Raw genomic sequence first — 14,141 nt, forward strand, 5'->3', positions numbered from 1 at the left:
GAATTATCCAGCAGGTATTCACTGTTCGTGAAGCAGAGCGTATTCATTTCCGGCACACTACTGAATATTCGATATATACTGAATATTCGATATACTGAATAATCGAAATACTCATGCAATTATTTTGTTCAGAAAGCGAAATGAGTTTCGAAAGCGAAAATAATAACTTCGTTACACTACAGCCAAAGTACAGTTTTCAAGACTCTAGTATTAAATGCAGGAGCATAATTTTCAAAATGAATATTTCCAAATTCATCAAATTTCTAAGAATCTAATTTGATATTGTTCATCACATCACATCAACTGTTTATTTGTTTATAAAGTTGAAATTACACTAAAATTTTCAAATAGCATGTACCTTCTGACCAAATCATGTAAACTTTTGCCTACCTCTAAACAAGTGAATGATAGTTCGAATCATTTCAATTCTTCAATGCCACTGGTTGCTTCATAAAATATCCAAACAATTTTTGTTTTGAAGTGTGAATGTATTCAAGAAACACTTATTCATCCACTAGTTTTACAAAAACGCAACACATGTTTTGCTATACAATATCTTATTCAGACTTGTCTATACTATTCGAGGACTGTTCAAAAGTTAGGTGTTTTGCTTGTTCGGTGATTTTTTTGCTTAAAAAAAAAAGAATCAGAGAATTTTTGTCAAATTTTGTGTAAAAAATAAAACTGAGTGCTCAAAAACACTTGAAATTTAACAGTGACATACGGCGATTATACTCTCAGTCATAAAAATGTTTACAAGTGGTAAAAGCTTTCCACAGAAAAAAATCTTTTTAAAACATGTTTTTTCGTTAACCAGTTGTCGCACCTCTACGAACGGCAACCCTCAGAAGTCTAAACTTGTGCGACCTAAGGACTAAGGAGGTCTTACCTTTTAACGTGTGATTCCTAACACGGGTTGGACGATAGCAAGTGAAAATCGATCGTTCAGCCTGGGCCTTGAACCAGCGACCAACAAGGCGGTCGATTTGAGTGAGTGAACAAAGCACCCACGTCGAACCGCTCGGCTACCGACCGAGGAGATGTAAATGACAACTATTAGAAGAGTTGCTGAGATTGTTATTATATTGGTTGGCTCATGCCATACAATTTTTTCATAAATTTTTGGCACAAAGCGTGTGACAGCGAATTTCGTTCCAAAACTGCTGAATTTTGATAAAAAAAAACGTCGCATAAGCTGACGAGTCATGGGTATATGGTTATGACATCGAAATCAAAGTCCAATCGTCCCAATGGAAGAGCCCAGGAGAGTCAAGACAAAAAAAAACACGTCTTCGATCAAATGCGAAGTTTTGCCCACTGTTTTCTTTGATTACCGTGGTGTAGTGAATCAGGAGTTCTTGCCACATAGTCCTATACGGTCAATAAGCAGTACCTATTATCTTGAAGTTATGCGCCGCTTGCGAGAAGCAATACGAAGAAAATACCCGGTATTGTGGAAAACCAGTTTATGGCTTTTGCATCACGATATGTGCCTGCTCATTCGTCATTGCTTATTCGTAATTTTTGCCCAAAAACAACACTGTTATCATGTTTCAGCCACCGTATTTGCCAGATTTGGCCCCCTGTGACTACACTGTTATCATGTTTCGGCCACCGTATTCGCCAGAGTTGGCCCCCTGTGACTTTTTCATACCAAAAAGTGCATATCTGAATAGAAATTGATGAATAAATAAATGTTTTTTTGAGAAAAATGAAAATTCACCTTATTATTTTAACAGACCTCGTATGATATATACTATACATGTGATATCAACTGTGTAGTGATGATCTCACAATAAAGTGTTTCATGAATATGTTATGGATTTTCATCAAGTATCGACCGATTGCATCACATAAGAGTGAAGTTGTTTTTGAATGTGTGATCAGCTATTTGTACATTTTAATCGTTTTCACCTCAACCAGCTACTTGCTTAAGAACAATCTTTAGGAAATACTTCAAGTCGCTGATTACCTTTTGGCCATTTATAGTCTCCTGAAAAAGTATTATAATTATCTCTGACCCACAATGTGGCTCTTATAACAGTTTTTTGTAAGTACCAGTCTTCCAAGAAAAAAACATTAAAACATAAAAAATTGTATATTTGTTACAATAAAAATTATTTTACATCAATCATCACAGTAACATTAAACAACTGCACTCATTCAGATCATATTTCAAACTTTTAAGTAATAAAGATGCTAGACTATATAACATGGAAAATATTTCACCTAGTGAGGTTATACAAGTTTAAGAGTTTCAACAAAAAAGAAAAAAATAGAGTTGTCATTGAAGTTGATATATTCAAGTGATATTTTCAAAAGAATTGCACAAAGAAGGAAATTATGAAATTTTAAATATGAGAAATACCCATTCATCATACTAAAATATGCACAGTATGGCACTTTACAAAAAACTCTCTCGACAGTCGGGTTTTCAAATGGCGTTCTATGTAGTAAAATTCTACAATCTCCTTCGTAATTTTTCCACATCAGTGTGGAGATAATCACAGAAATATTTAAAACCAAGATTTTTTTTCATGAATGTCAACAAAAAGACACTCTATAAGCATTACACAGTGTTTCAACAACACTATAGATTTGTTCAAAATTTGGTCTGTTTTCTGGCTTGTACTCCCAGCACCTTAACATCAATCGATACATCTCGTCTGGTGTATTCTCTGGAGCTGGCATTCTATAACCTGTAAATGATAATGTTTTTTATTTTGATTTTAGAAAGTTGGCAGAATGAGATCTGATCATACATATCACCTCTGTACTGTTAATATTGCTGTGAATGAGGGAATAAAAAATGAGTCTATCTACAAAAGAATATCCAATGATTCTAATATTAGCACATTTTAACAACATATATCCAGTGAAGAACACTTTCCACACTAAGTTTTCCATGTTTTAAAAAACATTCATTTATCACTATGACATTTCATTTTCCGTTACTAAAACTAAATTAAAAAATAACACAAAAAATGGTATTCTCTTGAAATCAAGGAAATGCATGTCCAACTTTGTGAAATACAAAGGGTAAAAGGCCAAACATAAGACAAGGGATATTGCTCAAAAATGCACTGTTCAAGAATTCTGATATACATGGTGTTGTTTTGATCTGAATCATATTTGATTTCAAGACCAGACCAGACCAGACGAAGGGGTTCGAGAATCATGTGCCCTTAGTGAGCGCAGTGAGCCAAGAATGACAGCCTTCCGCATTTGTCTGGCTAAGATTTCTGCTTTAGTGCCGCAAGAAGACATAACGGCGAGACGAATATCGTCCTTTTTTCGGACGATATTCGTCTCGGCAGCAGCTGAAAAGTCCACGACAAATATCGTCTTGCTCTGGTGGTCGAGATCAGGATTATTTTAAAGTCAAATGAATAATAAATGGCACGAAATATGTTTAAACAATACCCAGTGTATGGGTGACTTCATAGATGCAGGAAATAAAAATAATATAACTGTTTGTTTTTGAGATTATTTTGAGTTGCATGGAAATAAATTGTCAAATTAAACTTAATTATACCTCATATACTGCCATTATACCAACCAGAAAATTTTTCAATCAAATATAAGTGTGACCAATCAAATAATCAACATTATTAGTCACACATTAATAATGTGAATTTTTCAACTCACCACTGTCAATCTTTTCCCTAGCTTTGGAATTGCTCATCCCACTGTAAGGAGTGCCTCCTTTTGAGAAAATTTCCCAACACAGAATGCCATAACTCCATACATCACACAAAGAGGTGTATTTTCCAAAATTGAGTGCCTCTGGAGCAGTCCATTTGATTGGAATTTGTTTCATTCCGTCCGATACTATGTATTCTTCCTCTTCTCTGGACATACCAAAATCAGAGATTTTAACTATGTTGTTGTAGCCTAAGAACACAAAAAATAACCCCAGTTGTTATTATTACACAACATATAATTTCTACAGAAGATATTAGCTTATGTATAATATTAACAAAAAAGAAGTAGGGGTACGATGTTTTTTTAACCTTTTTTGTATTTTCAACTACCAATGAACCCCACTCTAACAGACGTAAACTCAAACAATCGGCGTATATTCCTATACCTGGGAAAAAGCGTATTTCAAATAGCTCCTCGAAGGTATGACTAATGGTCATATTTTTTGTGAGAGTCGGTGTAACTTTTCGAGGTGTAACTTTTTAATTTGACCTTTATTACCCTTCAGCTAATTTTCTATTGACTTAGCATTGTTTATTTGTCAGATTGTGGAAGGTTATATTCCCAAAAAACAATAAGAAATATCTGTATAATTTATATTATTTTCAAAAAAACTGATATACTGAGGAATATCTAAGGGACTCCATTTCACATTACACGATATATTCTGATCTTTATAAAATAACCACCAGGTTATCAGGTGTTGTTTGGGATATTACAAACTTAATTTTTCAAATGCAACTTCTTATTTTGTCTTTCACCAAAGTAAGAACATTTTTTCAGATGTTTTTAACCAGAAAATATCTAAAAAAAGATCTGTTTAGTTTGGATACTCAAGGGCGCTCTGATGGTAGTTTCTTTCACATTATCAACAAAAACATTCATCCATTGGAGATTCCTAAAACCAAATGGATCTTACCCTTTTATTCACCAATCTGTAAAAACTTTTCACGATGAGCATAATTTTCAAAAGGAGTATTCATTTAAAAGTATTACAACAACTTTTTGACCTATGTTAAACCTTCAGAAGCTACTACTACTACTTTGTCCTTTTATGGAGGACATTATAACTGCAAAGCCAATAATATTTTCAGTTTTTAAGTTCTTACCTACGAGACAGTTACGTGCAGCTAAATCTCTATGAATACAGTTTCTGGATTCTAAGTATCTCATTCCAGCCCCAGCATCCAAGCACATCTTCATGAGCTGCCCTTCTGTCAGATTAGATGTCTTTTTTCTCAAAAATGTCAATAGAGAACCTCCTAGAATAATATTATTTTAATATAGTTGAAGTGCACAAAATAGTTTGCAATAAAACTCAATTCAAATGATCTAATACATAAAACTGCAGAAATATTTTACCTAATTTCCTGTCAGAAAAAATAAACTAAAATAAAACATTGGATAAATTGATGGATGTAGCCGTTACTACTTGGTAGGAGATCATAATGAAAAGAGAAATGAAAATTTCTATGTTTTTTACCACTTTGGTTTGTAACTAACGTTACTGCAGTTTCGTCCTATATGGACATTCTCAAACTTATACAATAAACTTGTTTATTGTAAGTTTGGGGATGTCCATATAGGACAAAACTGCAGTAACGTTAGTTACAAATAAAAGTGGTAAAAAACATATTTTCATTTCTCTTTTCATTATAAAACATTGGGTTTGATTTAAATATTCTTTGCATCATTACTGTCATTATTCAGTTAATGGAAGTTGTTTCCACATTCTGTAGGAAAAATAAATAATGGTACAGGGTCGTCCATTCAGGGGCGGCTTTACCTATAGTGCAAGGGTACGATGCACTCGGGCGCCGGGTGTTTTAGGGTCGCCAAGAGCCGACCTCTCACATAGAGCCGCCTTACTCTAACGCTCCGCACGAAACAGGCGTCTGCACATATAAAAATGGAGTGTGTGCGTATGGGGGTTCTAAGAAAATTGTAAAACATACCGTGAGGGACCTGTTACATGCAGTCGCTTGCTCACAGTGTATACCCATAGAGCCCATTCAGCTTTCGCTGTGCCGCTTGCCGTTGGATAATTTAAAGTATGTGTATACTCGTACTAATAAATCAATTTATGTGTTTTCAAATCTGTTCACAATAGAATTTACCTTACATTGCCAGTCACAGTAGCACACAGTGAAAGATCATTTTCAATACTGAAATAATTAAAAACTACCTTATATCAAAACTCTCGCAAAGTCGATCAACAAATTTATCAATAATTATTATTGAACATGAAATAAAAATTGTCACAGTTTTTGCTAATGCAAAAGCACGAAAATTAATTTTTTTGTATTTATACCTACTTAGTATTACGAGCATCCTATAATGATACATTTTTAAATTTAATATTTTGAAACAACTACAAGGTTTTCATTTGTAACCCTTTCTTTCTTGAAAATACAGTTCACACCAATACCTATATCAAAAAGTGTCAATTTTCCTCGACCAATTTTCAAACTTGCCGACAATAAAAAAAATATTTTTGACAGGCTTGGGTAGGTTCATTGTAAATGGTTTCGTGACAAAACAACGATTTTGAGCTTACGGCGGCAACGAATTTCCGCGTAGGAGTTTAGGTCGAGCGTATTGTAAGAACCTATTCCATTTTGACGATATTGATTACAGACGGGCGCTAAAGGGGCTAATGCCGCACACGCATCAATTGAAAACATTCCTGCAACGTTCATGGCATTTTATGAAAACAATTCTGGGACACATATACTTTTCAGATAAGTCTGATAGCTGTATCGAGAAGAGATATAAACGTATAAGAAAATAAATATTTCGAAATGAAATCTCAAAATATTCATGTTGTATCGAGTCTCTCTCCCAACATTTATTTATGCGAATTTATGCGTCGATATGTGATAATGGATGAAATAGGGCCTCATCATTTCACACCAGAATCAAAAGCATCGTCGTGTGAGTGGACTGCACGTGGTTAATCGACTCCAAAGCGAGCAAAGATGCAAGGTTATGGTATCAGAATTTTAGGATGGCATGATATAATATTCATCATTGGAGTTTGAAGGGAAAAATCGCGAAAAAACGGGCCTATTTGAAGAAAAAGAAAGTGATGCTGAATCAAGACAATACACCGTGTCACAGATCAATGACAACGACGGCAAAATTGCAAGAATTGAGCTTAGAATTGCTTCTGCATTCACCGTATTCTCCAGATCTAAACAAACACATGAGTTTGTTCAACGTTCTCATTAAATCTCTAGTTACCTGGTACTAACTCCATGACAATCATAATCGGCTGTTTCTGTACACAAATCCCTATCAGTTTCACAATGTTGGGATGATCGTATTGTTTGAGGATCCTGCCCTCCTGAAGAAACTTTTTCTTGTGGTCCTCTGGCAGAGTTACCCTACACGTTTTCACAGCTACTATTTCGTTGTTGTTTTTCAACTGTGCTTTGTACACATCGCCAAAGTTACCCTGAAATAGATTGACTAGTTCATTATACCGTTTATAAAGAATAATCACCTGAATGTTGATTTTATGAATCTCACCCTTCCGATTTTATCTAATAATATGACGTCATCATTATTGAGTTCCCATCTCTCACGAGGAATTGGCTTGTGTAAAATGGCACCTGATCTACCAGTTACTGGTAAACCACTATTGACTTGGTAGAGAATCAGCTCCCTTATGCTAGGAAATGCTGGTCCTTCAAATCGAAAATGACCCTGAAAGATAATGTAGCATAAAAACACAGTGATTATAATTTTGACAATTTTGTATTTCTAGACCAGTCAATCTTAACATAATTTATAGAAAATGTGATGATTAGGTATAACAAAATCTTTAACACCAATGTATAATAACGTATTCAAGAAATACACTTCAAACACGACACGTGTTTCGCTATACAATAGCATCTTCGGGCGTCACAATATTTTATTGTGACGCCCGAAGATGCTACTTTATAGCGAAATATCTTAGGGCGTCACAATACTGTATTGTGATGTTCGAATATTCTATTGTATAGCGGAACACGTGTCGCGCCTGAAGATGCTATTATATAGCGAAACACGTGTCACGGTTTTGTAAACTTTCAAGTGAAAATCTTACATTAAAGTGTGTTTTCGAATACTTCATAATCAAGTAACGGTCAGGGTATTGAAAATCGAGAATAATTTTATCATCATTTCTATTATGTAATGTTTCATAAACTTCCCAAATAAAATTCCAGAAGTTTAGTAATCTTTTTAGAAATAGCAACTCCTTTCGTCGAAGGAAAAATTTGTTTTAAATTTATACTTGATTTTTTCTCAACACACACTATGATTGCAAATGTAGATGTTCTTATGTACAATATTCATAATCATTTTCAGCCTTGGAAACATAGTAACTATTTTATAATACGCAATCCCGTTAATTATTCAAAAAACTAATTGAATTCTGATTTTGAAAATTATTAATTTTTTTAAATGAATACTGTAGGGAACGTCATTATTCTATATGCCACGTTTGGTACTTTAGGTTCCATTGTTCTTTTTAATTTTCACTTAATAGTTTATATAACCGTGAAACGTGTTACACTACATAATAGCTTTTTCAGTTGTGTTCAATGCTCCTATTAAACAAATCTGAAGAAGTAATTGTATACTGAAACGCGTGTCGTGGTTTTGTAAACTGTTAGGTGTGAATTATCCAAAATAATATTTCATCATCTCAAAAATTTGAAAATTATAGAGCAGAAACCTTCATAATGACTTTTTTTCACTTTTTTCGCATACCGGTTTATACCTTTTTTTCATTTCGAAAATTATCAATTTATATAATTATTATCATTTATGTATTTATGCTCAATGAACTAATGGTTTATACAGGGAATTATTAATACAAGAACTATTTATACATAAATATATCCTTTCAAAGGGAGCTATTTCAGAATTGGTCTAATTAATAACAAAAAACCGAAAAATATAATGATTATGATGATGTAAATTAATGAAAAAAATAGTTCTTTAATGCTATTTTGAATTATTCTGTATTGGAAAATTGTCATTTGGTTAATTCATTAAGTATATGCAATTATTCCTTTGTAAAATATAGATTTTCCTGAAAATGCAGATTATTGAGCTGTCTTGTTTGAGAATCATGTAAATTTCTATGTTCTAGAAATTTCATAGCAGAATATTTTCAATTTTTTATGTATGCATTTATAAATTGAAAGTATGCACCGAAAGGTGCATAGAATCGATATCAAGTAAATGCTTTGGTTTATATAGATCGTTAGTTGGTTCTAAGAAAGGTAGATGAAAAATGTATTCAGTGACTTCATTCTGTAAACTTCTTATCTAAACCTAACCAATTAAATAATGTAATTTTGAATGAATGAGAGAAGTGAATTAGCTTCAGATACTTCAACGAAATATAGTATCTTATTTTTTATAGAATCCCAATGACTGGAGCTAGCTTCTTTCGAATGACATCCAATGACAAAAGAGTTTCATCTATATATAAACCTAAAAACTGAACACTAGTGAATCTTTCAATTTTGTTGTGTCCTAAGACTAACTTGCAAGGTGTCGTACAGGGCTTTTTATCAATAAACATAAATGACGATTTTTCAAAATTCAAAGTTAATATGTGTACTTATATTAAGCCAAATATCTATTTGTTTTAAATCGGCTTCTATTTTTTAGTGTATCAATTGTGAATCTTCATTGCAATAGATCAAATTTGTGTCATCAGCAAATTAATACAAATTTTCCAGAGTTTTAATTTTGAAATGGAATTTATATAAATGAGAAAGATAAAGGTCCTCAGACCCCTGCGGTACTCCACAAACACTTTTTTTAATGAACTATTCTCATTTTCCATAGACACACAGTGCTTCCCACCACTTGAATAATTTCGAAACCTTAAAAATGCATTACCTATCCAATTTGTTCAACAAAATTTCATGATCATTGGTATCAAAAGCTTTACAGATGCCTAATAAAAGAAATCCACATTTTCTACGAACATCTAATTCTAACTGAATATTAGTGATCATATCCAAAGCGGCACATTTCTGTATCATTAGACCTTTGAAAGCCATGTTAATTTGGATACAAGAAATAATCTAGTATACATTGCGCTCTCGATCCCATAGATGTCGTCTTCAAAAGATGAGTTGCCTTTCTTACTCAGGCTTGTCCTTTAAGGACAGTTGAGTTCAGAAACGCATTCGTGGTTCAGTCTAGCACTCCTGATAATACCTATGGCGGGTCGAAAAGGCGCTGTCTGTTGTTAGATCACGAATGCTATATTTATGGTCTCTGGTTTTAACCAGTTAAATCATGTATTTTGTTAATACTGATTTTACATACACTTGCACACGACTTTTTTACTTCACAAAACGTTGAATTTTTGTAGACATTTTTTATAGAATTCGAAATTATATCTAATAGCGGGTTTATGCAACAATACTTAAGAACTAAACCCAATAACTAGTAACTAAGACAATGCCCAAGAAAAGTGTCCAGTTTATACACGTGTTAACATAACTACAATTATTCTTCATTTGATAGTTATACTACTGAAAATAATTCCATTAAATAAAAAAGCATATTCAACACTGTTTCATTATTATAGTACACAAAAATTTGAAATAAACGTTTTGAAATTTCTCTGGTCAATGACAGCTGTAAATATTTCAATTTGGCACATGCTCATTTTCGCTTTATTAGGTTGTTTCAAAAGTTTTGTCGGTTTTTATGAATCTTCTTCTAACTTCAATTTCTCAGTGAATACTTTCTCAATTTAATCGAATTAAGCGCCATTTGAATCAGTGCACTTTTGCTAACGTAACACAAGTCGAATTATTCCGTCAGTATAACAATTGTGTGCTCGGGATTCGATGAAATCAACGAAGGACGTTTTTGTCGGTCCTGATTGGCAAAGTTTCAACCGGTGAGAAAGTTATCGAAATGCTTGAAAAGACGGTAGTCAGTTGGCGAGAGGTCGGGGAAGTATGGTGGGTGAGGCAGAACTTCGACACTCAATTCATTTGATTTTCGGACGGTGATTTGGCGGACGGGTGTTGTCGTGAAATAGGATCAGATTTCTTCTGATGACCAGTGTCCGACTGCTGCTGACGTAATTTTCGGTACATTTCGTCGATTTCCTCACAATAGGACTCTGCTGTGATGGTTTGGCCCGGTTGCAGTGAATCACACCAACTGCTGGCCACCATACAGTAACTATCATCTTTTTTGGTGAGTTTTTGCCTTTGGGAAGTGCCTCGGTGGCTTATCGGTGTTCAGCCACTGTCCTGAACGTCTCCTGTTTTCGTAGAGGATGCACTTTTTATCAGACGTGACGATCCGATCCAAGAAAGGGTAGTTTTGGTTGCCCATAAGTAAAGAAGAACGGACCTCGAAACGTGACAATTTCTGTCACGTCTATTCGTGGGGACCCACTTTTCGAGCTATTTGACCTTTCCTATATGTTTTAAAGCATCAAAAACCGCACGGGAGCTCTCGTATAGTTCTTACAGCATCTCACGCACCATTTGTGATGGATCAGTCTCCACCAGAGTCCTCAAATCCTCGTCCTTGATTACTTTAGGTCCAGCACTTCGGGGCTCATCTTCGAGGCTGAAGTCTCCTGAACAAAATTTCGTAAACCAACATTGAACAGTGCATTCATTAACACTATTATATAATTGCCAAACGTCTGGTTAATTGTTCGGGCTGTTTCGGCAGCGCTTTGGTTCAATTTGAATCCATAGAGAAAAATTGCCGAAAATGGCTTAACGACATCATATAATAATAAGCTGAAAATATATAATAGATCGAAATTTGGAAAAAATGAACAGTATGAATGTATAAAGTATAAATTTTTATGTTGATCAGTATATATCAGTATATGGAGCTATAAAAACAATTACATTAAAACGAACAAAACTTTTGAAATAACCTAATTGAATGTTGGCCAACATTCTGAAGGGTAGTTCATAGTTTTGGTCAAGTTTCAATAAACACTCTTGTTGATTTGTTAAGCTTAAACTCTTAGTTCCTAGTCTTAGAAATTGTGTTGCATAAAACCGCTATTAATCAAGTATTTCAAATTTGTGTATATATGTTTCAAACAATATCAGAATTTGAAACGGCTCATGACATTACCAATATGAACACTAGGCATACCATTATGTTTCCTTTTTGAAGTTATGACTACAATGGGAATTAAGAGTTTATAATACTTATATTATCTCAACATATTAACGCACAAGCCAAGTAGATTCAACATGTGTTTAAGAAAATTTTTCACTAAACACTGTTTTTACATGATGAATGAATTTTATTGAATCTACAATTAATTCATTTATGTATTTGTTTTTTGAGTTAGAGTTTTTTTTATAAAAATCACATCATCGTCACCTAACGTTAGGTAATTAGCTCAAATCCGTTTAGGTCGGAACAAACAGCAGTTTGATTCAAGAAGTATGTTATTCACATTTTTAAAGTGACTATACTCATTTAGCGACTACAACTAGAAATGAAATACTAGGTATGTACCGTATGGGTTAACCTTACATGTTTGAACATACATAATTTTCCTTGGATATATCAGGAAAAAACGAAGAACTGTAACTCTCATTAGAATTTAAATTGAATCCATTGTTTAGTTTTTTATTTTTAATTTAAATAATGTCATTTCAGATTTCTGCAAATAGTTTGTTTTCATTCATTCGATTGGAGTTTCAAGACTTTTGGAATATGTTTTAACTAACTCATGTAGAAAATTATATTCACCTCGGTTGTAGTTTGTACTATGAAATGTTTATGCCCTCCCCAACATACAGACAAAACCGTTTGACATTCATCATTTCTTGTGGTTTCCCGAACTAAGAAGTCTCCGTCCGAGGTAAGCAGTCTGACTACTTCTTCTCTTGGTAGAACTCCGTGGAACCATTCTTCTTCCACCAAGGATTTATTTGTAGTGAGTGATACCTAGGAGAAAAAATATTGAAGGAATTTAAAATTGTTTGACTTTCCATGGACTATGCAAGCAAGCGTTCATGCAGAAGTAAGAATTCAAACAAACCTTATTGTTGGAGAATTTTAGAAAATCCAATTTTTTGTGGAAAAATTTTTGATGCTGTGAGAAGACTTTGTGAAATTTTAATATTATTTGGAAATTTGAAAAAATTTTATGGGTAAATATTTGTTGAAATTCTTGAAATGAAAATATACTAACGCCTGCTTGAAATCTCCAGAAAAATATTTATTGTCTTTTGAATTTTCGAAAAATTATAATTTTTGGATAAACAGCCCTAAAAGCATTCTTTTTAAGAAAGCAAATACTTACTCGCCAAGAAGAAATTTCTGAATTTTCCTATGAACATTAAAAATTTGCGAAAGCTTTTACAATTTAGTGAATAAAATCGTTTCTATAGACTTTTCTATCTTTATACAAAATAATGTGGGAATCTTACAAAAAAAAAAAGGAAGAAAGATGGAGAAGTAGACAGCCAAAACCTTTCTTTCCCAAACATTTTTGAAATTTTAATTTATTTTGAAAATTTGCAAGTAGGAGTGAACACCCATGCATTCTATAGGGTTTATGTATAAATATGGAAGAACTGTTCAAAATCCTATTTTTATGGAACGTAAATGTATGTTACTGATGTTTTCTGACAAATAAAAATAGTGAAGAAAAAAAAATGAGGAGTACTGAAATGAATTGATTTGTTTAACGGGAGCCACGAATTAACAGAATTTTTACCTAACTGTCAAATTTACTGTCAAATAGGAAAATAATGGAGCAATTCATGAGAATTTGTGAGAGGAAAACCACGAATTTTTCTAATGACGAGAAAGTTGACTTGCTTTTCGTATATCCGAGGTGTTTGTGAAATGCTACTGGATCTCTAACTTTGTATGGGAAATCGTAACCTGAGAGACGTCAGCCATCCAAAAAATATTTTCAATGCATTCCAACAACTCTAGTTGAGTTGTTGGAAGATTTGCCTTTGAATATTCTGAAAAAATATCAATATTTCCTACATGATGGAGCTCCGCCACATTACAGAACTATTTGCAGACATTTTATCAACACGACTATGTCAGGATGAAAGATAGGAAACAATGGTCCTATTAAATGGCCATCACGTTCACCTGACCAGATCCCTCTAGACTTTTCATCATGGGGCTTCATTAAAGATATAGCATTCTGCTCAACTTTTGGCAATATTGGCGAATTGAACGAAACAATAAGGAGGGCTTTCAAAAAAATATTACCGAATATGTGTTTAAGAAACGTTGGACGGCAATTTGAACATTTATGAGGTATAGACGTAGATGTTAGGAGTATTTTGACATTGATTTCTTTTTGTTTGTTACTTGGTATATTACATGCTCTTCCGACACGTGTTTCGATCACGTGTGATCACTTGGTGATCGAAACACGTGTCGAAGTGTAA

The 14,141-nt window shown here is 33.5% G+C and overlaps 1 protein-coding gene across 3 annotated transcripts in view; it reads right to left on the reverse strand.

Moving 5' to 3' along the window:
* Window positions 1–2,079: 2,079 nt before the first annotated feature.
* FER (tyrosine-protein kinase Fer) overlaps window positions 2,080–14,141 on the reverse strand; it is a 172,529-nt gene continuing 160,467 nt past the window's right edge. For all 3 annotated transcript variants that reach the window (XM_023156688.2, XM_023156687.2, XM_074171600.1), the window contains 6 exons: window positions 12,472–12,669; window positions 7,234–7,410; window positions 6,946–7,159; window positions 4,812–4,964; window positions 3,649–3,894; window positions 2,080–2,699 (listed from right to left, as the gene is read on the reverse strand). In XM_023156688.2, the coding sequence (XP_023012456.2) occupies window positions 2,545–2,699; window positions 3,649–3,894; window positions 4,812–4,964; window positions 6,946–7,159; window positions 7,234–7,410; window positions 12,472–12,669 (1,143 nt within the window). In that variant the 3' untranslated portion in view covers window positions 2,080–2,544. The remainder of the gene's footprint in view (window positions 2,700–3,648; window positions 3,895–4,811; window positions 4,965–6,945; window positions 7,160–7,233; window positions 7,411–12,471; window positions 12,670–14,141) is intronic.

Source organism: Leptinotarsa decemlineata, unplaced genomic scaffold (genome assembly GCF_025532065.1).
Source record: "Leptinotarsa decemlineata unplaced genomic scaffold, Ldec_3_MD MMD2_tig00000026_RagTag_RagTag, whole genome shotgun sequence".
Classification (NCBI taxonomy): Eukaryota; Metazoa; Arthropoda; class Insecta; order Coleoptera; family Chrysomelidae; genus Leptinotarsa; species Leptinotarsa decemlineata.